The sequence below is a fragment of the Oncorhynchus mykiss genome, chromosome 6 (assembly GCF_013265735.2).
Source record: "Oncorhynchus mykiss isolate Arlee chromosome 6, USDA_OmykA_1.1, whole genome shotgun sequence".
Classification (NCBI taxonomy): Eukaryota; Metazoa; Chordata; class Actinopteri; order Salmoniformes; family Salmonidae; genus Oncorhynchus; species Oncorhynchus mykiss.
The window spans coordinates 50,897,586-50,908,343 of record NC_048570.1 but is presented as its reverse complement, the minus strand read 5'-3'; the positions used below and the strand labels follow the sequence as shown (position 1 = coordinate 50,908,343).

The 10,758-nt window shown below is 40.3% G+C and overlaps 1 protein-coding gene across 1 annotated transcript; it reads right to left on the bottom strand.

Moving 5' to 3' along the window:
* Positions 1-7,249: 7,249 nt before the first annotated feature.
* Positions 7,250-9,248, bottom strand: LOC110526127 (protein FAM240B). The gene is made up of 3 exons (XM_021606758.2): positions 9,052-9,248; positions 8,637-8,761; positions 7,250-7,752 (listed from the first exon to the last, which is right to left on the bottom strand). Exons 2-3 carry the CDS (start codon positions 8,756-8,758, stop codon positions 7,641-7,643), a joined length of 234 nt encoding a protein of 77 aa, XP_021462433.1. The 5' UTR covers positions 8,759-8,761; positions 9,052-9,248; the 3' UTR covers positions 7,250-7,640.
* Between the last annotated feature and the right edge of the window lie 1,510 nt (positions 9,249-10,758).

The window sequence follows — 10,758 nt, the reverse complement described above, 5'->3', positions numbered from 1 at the left end:
TAACAAACTATAGTTTTAGCAAGTCGGTTAGGACATCTACTTTGTGCATGACAAGTAATTTTCCAACAATTGTTTACAGACAGATTATTTAACTTATAATTCACTGCATCACAAGTCTAGTGGGTCAGAAGTTTACATACACTAACTTGACTGTGCCGTTAAACAGCAATTCCAGAAAATTATGTCATGGCTTTAGAAGCTTCTGATAGGCTAATTTATGTAATTTGAGTCAATTGGAGGTGTACCTGTGGATGTATTTCAAGGCCTCACTTCAATCTCAGTGCCTCTTTGCTTGACATCATGTGAAAATCTAAAGAAATCAGTCATGACCTCAGAAAAAAAAATTGTAGATCTCCGCAGGTCTGGATCATCCTTGGGAGCAATTTCAAAACGCCTGAAGGTACCACGTTCGTCTGTAGAAACAATAGTACGCAAGTATAAACACCATGGGACCACGCAGCCATCATACCGCTTAGGAAGGAGACGCGTTCTGTCTCCAAGAGATGAACGTACCATGGTGCGAAAATTGCAAATCAATCCCAGAACAATAGCAAAGTACCTTGGAGATGCTGGAGGAAACAGGTACAAAAGTATCTATACCCACAGTAAAACGAGTCCTATATCGACATAACCTGAAAGGCCGCTCAGCAAGGAAGAAGCCACTGCTCCAAAACCGCCATAACAAAGCCAGACTACAGTTTGCAACTGCACATGGGGACAAAGATGGTACTTTTTGGAGAAATGTCCTCTGGTCTGGTGAAACAAAAATAGAACTCTTTGCCATAATGACCATCATCATGTTTGGAGGAAAAAGGGAGAGGCTTGCAACCCGAAGAACACCATCCCAACCATAAAGCACGGCATGGCAGCATCATGTTGTGGCAGTCCTTTGCTGCAGGAGGGACTGATGCACTTCACAAAATAGATGGTATTATGAGGCAGGAAAATTATGTTGATATATTGAAGCAACAGCTCAAGACATCAGTCAGGAAGTTAAAGCTTGGTCGCAAATGGGTCTTGAAAATGGACAATAACCCCAAGCATACTTCCAAAGTTGTGGCATAATGGCTTAAGGACAACAAAGTCAAATTATTGGAGTGGCCATCATAAAGCCCTGACCTCAATCCTATAGAAAAGTTGTGGGTAGAACTGAAAAAGCATGTGCGAGCAAAGAGGCCTACAAACCTTATTCAGTTACACCTGCTCTGTCAGGAGGAATGGGCCAAAATTCACCCAACTTATTGTGGAAGCTTGTGGATGGCTACCCGAAACGTTTGACCCGAGTTAAACAATTTAAAGGCAATGCTACCAAATACTAATTGAGTGTATGTAAACTTCTGACCCACTGGGAATGTGATGAAAGAAAGAAAAGCTGAAATAAATCACTCTACTATTATTCTGACATTTCACATTCTTAAAATAAAGTGGTGATCCTAACTGAACTAAGACAGGGAATTTTTACTAGGATTAAATGTCAGGAATTGTGTAAAACTGAGTTTAAATGTATTTGGCTGAGGATATAGATACTTTTGTACCCGTTTCCTCCAGCATCTTCACAAGGTCTTTTGCTGTTGTTCTGGAATTGATTTGCACTTTTCGCACCAAAGTACGTTAATCTCTAGGAGATGTTTCTGTCATTGGCATCCACCCTTGCGGGGTTATAGGATTCATTAAGTTATTTTGAAAGTTACATAAGCACACGGGCTTATAAAATTAAATCCACAGACTTTATGTTATAAGCATTTGTAGAAAACGCTACATGGGAGACTAAATAAATGTACAAATGCAAATCTGCTCATCATTGTAAAGCATTTTGACATCAAAGTTGCACATGCCGACTCAAAAGCATTGGTCAAAGAGTTAGCCAATACTGCTTTGGTGGAGGAGGAAATCCTTCCGGAGAGGGAGGATGATGAAAAGGGTTCTACGGGTGGTAGAGTACACCCAATAGACGTGCAACTGTGAAAGGTAAAACTAAAGGCAAAATGGGAACCACAGAAATTGGAGCAAAGAAAGGGAAAGAGAATGTGCAGGCAGACAAGAAGAAGAAGAAGAATGTGCTCCTGCCACTCAATTAAAAGAGATGGAGCAGGAAGCGTGACAAAGGGAGATAGATCTGGAAGTACTCCAAATCAAGTCAGGCCATCCTGTAGCCTTAACAGTGATCTTGGTCGGAACAGCCGTCTTGTACCACTTTTCACCGAAAAGGAGGGTAGGCAACAACACATCGGCCGCAGTGATCCTCAACACAGGAGCCTTTCAGCGGTGCGGGCTTAGTCCCCTCCTGTACTCCCTTTACTCCCTGTTCACCTACGACTGCATGGCCAAGCACGACTTCAACACCATCATTAACCACACAATGGTGGTAGGCCTGAACACCGACAATGATGAGACGGCCTATAGGGAGGAGGTCAAAGACCTGGCAGTGTGGTGCCATGACAACAATCTTTCCCTCAACGTGAGGAAAACAAAGGAGCTGATCGTGGACTACAGAAAAAGGAGGGCCGAACAAGCTCCCCATTCACATCAATGGAATTAGTAGGGCTGTAGTGGAATTCATTTTTGACCATCAAATCATCTTTAAGCTTAATGAGTTTATCAAAATCACCTTTAGAATTGTCTGTGAATATACTGAAACTGTCTTTATGACCCTTGATTAGATTGGTATAATCAGTGATTGATATAGAGGGTGACTGGAGGCCCTTCATAGTGAAATCACTGATATCAAATAACTTAGCAAATGCTCCAGGATCCTTTTCTATTTGCGGTCTCTTTAAAAAAAAAAAATTGTGGGCTTTGTTTTTCCTGGTTAATAATCAACCAAAATTCAATTTCATTACATAGGTCTACTTTAAATAGATTTTATGTACAGCAGTAGATTTTATGTAGGCCTACTTTTAATGTACAATGTTCTTGACTGTCCTGAATGGCATCTGCCCAATAACATTTATTACTATTATTATTATTGTCAATATACACTGAACAAAAATATAAAGTGTTGGTCCCATGTTTCCCAGAAATGTGTTTACAGTGAGCATTTAGTGAGCATTTAGTGAGCATTTCTCCTTTGCCAAGATATGCCACACCTGTCAGGTGGATGGATTATCAAGAAGCTGATTAAACGGCATGATCATTACACAAGTGGACCTTGTGCTGGGGACAATAAAAGGCCACTCTAAAATGTGCAATTTTGTCACACAACATAATGCCACAGATGTCTCCAGTTTGAGGGAGTGTGCAATTGGCATGCTGACTGCAGGAACGTCCATTTCTCTACCATAAGCTGCGTCCAATGTCGTTTTAGAGAATTTGGCAGTACGTCCAACCAGCCGAAGACCACATCCGGCTTCTTCACCGGCGGAAATGTCTTTGGGGGGTGGGGTATTTCTGTCTGATTGGCTGGACCTGACTCCCCAGTGGGTGGGCCTGGCTTCCAAGGGCTATGTCCTCCCAGACCCACCCATGGCTGCACCCCTGCCCTGCCATGTGAAGTCCATAGATTAGGGCCTAATTAATTCATTTCAATTGACAGATTTTATCATATGAACTGTAAATCAGTAAGATCTTTGAAATTGTTGCATGTTGCGTTTATATTTTTATTCAGTATATATCCCTTTCCCACCCCATCCTACTTCTTGCTATGAATTCTATCTGATGGCATACACCTGTTTAGGCCAGTGCTTGACTTGGACTGAAATAGGTGCCGGTACTCGTTTTTATTTAGGTGCAGGAACTCCTCAATACTTTTGAGCTAATATTCTATAGGAGGTGGAGGAAGTCAAGCAGAAGAAAATTGGAGGTGCCAGTACTCAATTCCAGTGAGCTCCTGCCCAAATCAAATACTGTGTTTTGGTAAAAAGACAAATAATGTCTGATTTGGAACACTGATTGAGTGGGCCTGGGTCCAGGTGGTATATTGGTGTACACTATCAGTCAAAAGTTTTAGAACACCTACTCAATTCAAGGGTTTTTCTTTATTTTTGTACTATTTTCTACATTGAAGAATAATAGTGAAGACATCAAAACTATGAAATAACACAAATGGAATCGTGTAGTAAACAAAAAAGTGTTAAACAAATCTAAATATGTTTTATATTTGAGATTCTTCAAATAGCCACCCTTTACCTTGATGACAGCTTTGCACACTCGTGGCATTCTCTCAACCAGCTTCATGAGGTAGTCACCTGGAATGCATTTCAATTAACAGGTGTGCCATGTTAAAAGTTCATTTGTGTCATTTCTTTCCTTCTTAATGCGTTTGAGCCAATCAGTTGTGCTGTGACAAGGTGGGGGTGGTATACAGAAGATAGCCCTATTTGATAAAAGACCAAGTCCATATTATGTCAAGAACAGCTCAAATAAGCAAAGAGAAAGACAGTCCATCATATCTTAAAGACATGAAGGTCAGTCAATACGAAACATTTCAAGAACTTTAAAAGTTTCAAGTGCAGTCGCATAAACCATTGAGCGCTATAATGAAACTGGCTCTCATGAGGACCACCACAGGAATGAAAGACCCAGAGTCACCTCTGCTGCAGAGGATGAGTTCATTAGAGTTACCAACCTCAGAAATTGCAGCCCAAACAAATGCTTCACAGAGTTCAAATTACAGACACATCTCAACAATCAACTGTTCAGAGGAGACTGTGAATCAAGCCTTCATGGTCGAATTGCTGCAAAGAAACCACTACTAAAGGACAGCAATAAGAAGAAGAGACTTGCTTGGGCCAAGAAACATGAGCGATGGACATTAGACCGGTGGAAATTAGTCCTTTGGTCTGGAGTCTAAATTGGAGATTTTTGATTCCACCTGATGTGTCTTTGAGAGACGTGGTGTGAGTGATCTCCGCATGTGTATTTCCCAATGTAAAGCATGGAGGAGGAGGTGTTATGTTGTGGGGGTGCTTTGCTGGTGACACTGTCTGTGATTTATTTGGAAGGCACACTTAACCAGCATGGCCACCACAGCATTCTGCAGCGATATGCCATCCCATCTGGTTTGGGCTTAGTGGGACATTAATTTGTTTTTTAACACGAAAATGACCCAACACACCTCAAGAATGTGTAAGGGCTATTTTACTAAGAAGGAGAGTGATGGAGTGCTGCATCAGATGACCTGGCCTCCACAATCCCCCAACCTGAACCAAATTGAGATGGTTTGTGATGAGTCGGACCGCAGAGTGAAGGAAAAGCAGTCAACAAGTGCTCAGTATTTGTGGGAACTCCTTCAAGACTGTTGGAAAAGCATTCCAGGTGAAGCTAGTTGAGAGAATGCCTAAAACTTAGTGTGGTAGTAGTGTATAAATAAAATTGTACTTTGAGTGGTGATGTTTAAGGTTTAAATTATTTTATAGAGCTCAGACTCTCCAACTGTTACGGCTTACTTTAAACTGAGACTCGACGATATGATGTGATAAGTTGGCCGCATATAGCTGTTTACTTTGTGCATAACTGACTTTGCCTTTATTATAATATTTTTTTTATTTTGCTATAATGAGTTGGGATTTTATTTTTTTTGTCAACGTGGGTCTAGACTTTGACTCTCATACTATACAAGATACACAGGGTGAGAACCTGGGCTATTGCTGAGTAGCAGTGAATCATGCTCATGACAACATCTTTCAGCACTGGCACCAGGAATCAATATTTTGAGTGTGATACAGTGACATACCATCTGTAGTTTGACAGGGCAGTAAACACATTTTGCCACTGCTGTCAGTCAGATATTTGCCTACCACAGAGAGTACACATGACATGATAATGAATGCCCTTCAGACCACCTGTTGGGTGCAAACGGCTGCATGTCAGAAGCGTTTGGGGAGCCTTGTGCCCTCTAGTTGTGCTGTATTTACTTCATTTCAATGATCTTCTTGTGTTATATGTTTTATGTTCTTTGACCATTCTGTAATTGAAAATGTTTGTACATGACAAATTGTTGATTTTCCACATAGTGATGTTGAAAATTGGACAACTAGCATTGGTCTTGGAAAATAATACCAGCATGCAAAATTGGCTAGGACTACTCTATAGACTGACAAGTGGTCGGTTCAGTAATAGCTAACAGCTGAGATATTCCAATATTTTAGGCTATTCATTGTGTGAATATGTCACAGTGGTAGTGCTCTGACAACTTGTTCTAACTACACTGAACAAAAATATAAATGCAACACTCAACAATTTCAAAGATTTTACTGAGTTACAGTTCATATAAAGAGATCAGAACATTTTAATAAATTCATTAGGCCCTACTTGGGAGCTAGGCCCAGCCAATCGGAATGAGTTTTTCCCCACCGAAGTGCTTTATTACAGACAATCCCGCAGGTGAAGAAGCTGGACGTGGAGGCCCTGGGCTGGCGTGGTTACACGTGGTCTGTAGTTGTGAGGCCGGTTGGACGTACTTCCAAGTTCTCTAAAACAATTTTGGAGGTAGCTTATGGTAGGGAAATGAACATTCAATTCTCTGGCAAAAGCTCTGGTGGACATTCCTGCAGTCAGCATGCCAATTGCACGCTCCCTCAAAACTTGAGACATCTGTGGCATTGTGTTTTGTGACAAAACTGCATATTTTAGAGTGGCTAATAGGTCTACCAAAACAAGTGGCTGACAATTTCACTGGAATAGAGGTAGATAGATATATTTCTAATTACCAGTTAATACGTAGAACACAGTAAACATGACAAGGATATCACAAAAGTCAGAGACTTATTTCCATTGTAGTCCCTATAACTTGCAAAGCAAAAAATAAACAGGCACAGCAATTTATAGATATATTTAAAAAAAATGTAATGCAAATGGTGTCTCTAGCCTACTTCAGATAGAAGTAGAGGCAGTTCGGAAAGGCAGGATTGAGTGAAGATAAGGGTATTGATAGTTACAGTAGCCAGGATCCGGGAGAAAGTCAGCCTGACAGACAGGCTCTTCTTCAAGGCACCTTGCCATCTCCAACATTCATTCCCCCATACTTCCTCTGAATGTCTTAGTGCACCACCGACAACAGTGTAGCACCCGCCTGAGTGATGCTTCGGCTGCTCCTGAGGAGGTATCACAAATATATCAGCATAAGTGTCTTAGGCCTTAGAATTTAAAAATATCTACTCATAGCCGCTAGCCTATAGTTTATAAAGTGATAAATACCTACACGCCTTCACCGACTGCTTAGGATACTGAGTATTTTCCAACAGAAATAAATCATTTGACATATTTACCAACGTAATCTGTCCCAAACTAACATTTACTTTGATATTTTTATACATGATCTCAGTAAAACTTCCTATATTCATACCAATAGTGTCATTGTTCCATGTAGAAATGGCACAATTTATATAGTTGACTTCTGCAGTCCTTTTACAGTGATACTAGAATACACTTGAGAAAACTGAACTCCTCGGGTCAGTTTCCAACACTCTTCAAACTGTTTTAACTGCAAGTGTGTACACTTCGTTCACTTAAGCCTACTTAAGCCTATGCGTAAGCCTTAAACCTAAGTATAGATAATGCTGGACTAAAAAGTATGCTCAATAGTGAATCTTCCCTCAGTGTGAGACAAAACAGGAGTGATCATGATAAAACACGTTTTTTATTGATATCAGAAAGAATACATCACTCTTCACGAGAACAGAGGGGACAAATGCAACACTCCGTTATGTGTCATCTGCCTGTTTGGCAAGTTTGCTCTTCCTCAGAAGTTCGTCATTTAATTTCTTCAGATGTTTTGTTCGACTCTCAAGCCTTCGGTGCCATTCGTCTCGCAGCCTATGTAAAGACAAAGTATTATCATTTTTTTAAAGTCAGACACATTCCATAAGCCATATGTTTCCAATATTGCTTTAGGCTACTTAATTGTATGTGTATTGTTAGGACAATGGATTTTTTCTAGCCTGGTTACAGATCTGTTTGTGCTTTTAACAACTTCATTAGCAAGAGAGCAGAAACAAATGGGCACCCAGGCAAAATTTCTACGACAATTCCTCTAGGAATTCCAATGGGTTTATTATTTGTGACACCATGCTCTTGTGCCCAGTATTGTGAGGATGGCTCTGCCACCTTCCTCACATCTACTTGGCTTATTGCATTTGTTCCTGCTGTGACACTGCTATGACACTGCTGTGTCTGATAATCCTCTAACCTTAAAGCAGCACAGGTTATTGTAGGACAGCTAAGCATGGAATATGGCATCCCCTAATATCACTCAACACTCTCTGATTATCATATCGGATTCCCTAAAGTTTTTCCAGTCCTTCTCAGATCGGGGATATACACATGATTACATGGACTAGCTACGGACAAGCAATGGGGTTATGAGATATTAGAGTGCGCTTTTGCTTTTGTGGTTAGAGATTCTTATGGCCAAGTACTTTAATATGATTGTCAGTGTAAGTTGCCCTTAGTGTTAACATTTTGCTCGTAACAAAATCATGATCTGTTACATGTAGCATGTGAAAGTGATATCGCCTAAATTGTGGAAGTTTTATCACTCATAGCAGGATGTATTCCTAATCCAAATATGAAGAAGAAAAGTTCTTCAAAAACATAAATAAATAGACCTTTTGTTTCCCTTGAGGAACCTTTCCTCATATCCTGTGCAGTATTCTTATAGCACAAAAGTGTATCCCTTCAGAATGTCTAACAATTCTTACTTGGTGAGAGCACTATTTTTCTTCCTCATGTCTTCAGTTTCTGTCCTTTGGTCGTGTTTAGCAATTTTTTGTTCCCAGAGATCTTTTATAAAAAGCTTATCATGAATAAGAGCCACATTCATTTCCTAGAAGAAAATACACATCTAATTAGTTAACATGGACTCAAATCAATTATGCTAGATTTGATTCTGGTTCGAAAAAGCTACGCAATGTCTCACATTTCTCAAAGGCTCAGAAAATCAATGGTCAATTATGTTTACTCTTGACAGTAATACATTTTTCATCTTGAATATGTATTTGTATAGTAGTAGATAGTAGCTACAGTATATGTAGTCAGATATTAGTGATGAGACAATGAGTTCCAAACAGCTGGACTAATAAGAGGAACAGCATGCATAGATCATTAAAAACAAACCTTCTGTGGGTATGAACCTTCTTCTCCCAAAGAGCCTCAATGTCACAGGATGTACTGTATAGTCCTGTCGTGGTGGATGTGGTGCCGATGAAAGTCTCCCCTCTTCCGCGCCCCCTGCTGAGCTTTATTTAAGAGGGGACAACATAAGACCTTCGTGTCATCTGGCCTTTTTGAGAAGAGTTTGGAAGGGAGGGGGAAACATAACGTTACTTCCCTTTGTTACGTCTGATGACATTATGTTTAGAGGGGACCTATAGCAGAGCTGTAGTAGTGCTCAGCTCAGCATTAGGGGCCTCCCACACTGGCCTTATTCTAATCGCCCCCACTACTCCAATGACACCAGCACCAAAAGAAGGATTGGCTTGTTCTGTTCATTCTGGCTAGATCGCATCAGTCATTTGATATCATCCCCTTTTATTCAATTTGAATGGCTCGCGCCACATTTTAAGACGGTGGCCCCTGAGAGGCTAGAGCAGCAAGGCTAGACTGGGTAGCTGTGGATCGTGTTACTTGTAAAACTGATGAATGTATCAGGTTCTAATTTATGACCAGAAAATCCTTGACATCTTCTTGACAACTCCTTGACTGCTTATGACAACCTCAATGATTGGATGGCATTGAGGTAAAAGGAGGGCAGTCCAAATGATTCGCCAAGCAAGGGAAGTTTGCAACGTAAGCCCCTCAGCCCCCGTGTTTAGTCGGCTTTGCAAGTGTACAATTATGTTCACTCCGGGGCCTGAAACTCCACATAATTCAATTCGCGACAATAGTACATCCGCTAAGAAAAGTCTGTGAAAACTGAAAAACAACGTCAATGGAGAAGTCAACATACAAATGTAAGTAGAAACAAATGCAAATAAGTTTGACATTGTGCTACTAATGCACATGACGACACAAACACGTCTTGTAAAAAGTAAATGTGTTTTTGTTTGGTTATCTTTTGGAAATTGTAGAAATAAAAAATGTTCCTTCTTCAGAAGTTCCAGCTAGGCAGGCAAATGTTATTTAGCTAATTCATTTGCTAGCTTTCATACAGTAGGCTTATATTAATTATATATTTCATATAAGTAGACATGCACTCATAATTGACTGTGGTGCATATAAAGCACCCACAAGCCACCGGTGGCTGAAAACACAATCATTGTGGGATGAACGAGTGACAAATTTCCGGCCAAGGGTGGTCCATTTAAAAATCATTCCTTCCTCTCTCGCCCATTGCCCTGCAAGTTTATTCTCGTCAGACGTCATGACACGTCATCAGAAGTGTCCACTTTATTTGAGGACTGAGGGGATAGGGTGTGTCTTTTTAGTGTTTGGGCCGCAACCAGTGTCTTTATATTGCAAGTGCAACAGTTCACTTTACCTCAATGCCATCCAATCATTGAGATTCCCCCAAGGGCATAAGGTGGACGAAGGGTAAGTGGACGAAGGTGTATTTTAAGTGTTTGGACCGCAGCCACTGTTTGAAGCTACAATTGATATTAAGTATTTTTTGTGTGTTAACTGTTAACAGATGAGTGGTAATAGTATTCGTTCTGAAAACGTTATACTGCCACTACTCCTTTGTTTTATCTCTCTGAAAACAATTGCTCAAGACAACACTTAGCCTAAAAAAATGTAAATGTGCCCCACAGAAAATGTTTTGATATCCCCACAAATTCTTCAAATTGAATTGCATTTATTTTATCTTTGCTTAAAAACTATACG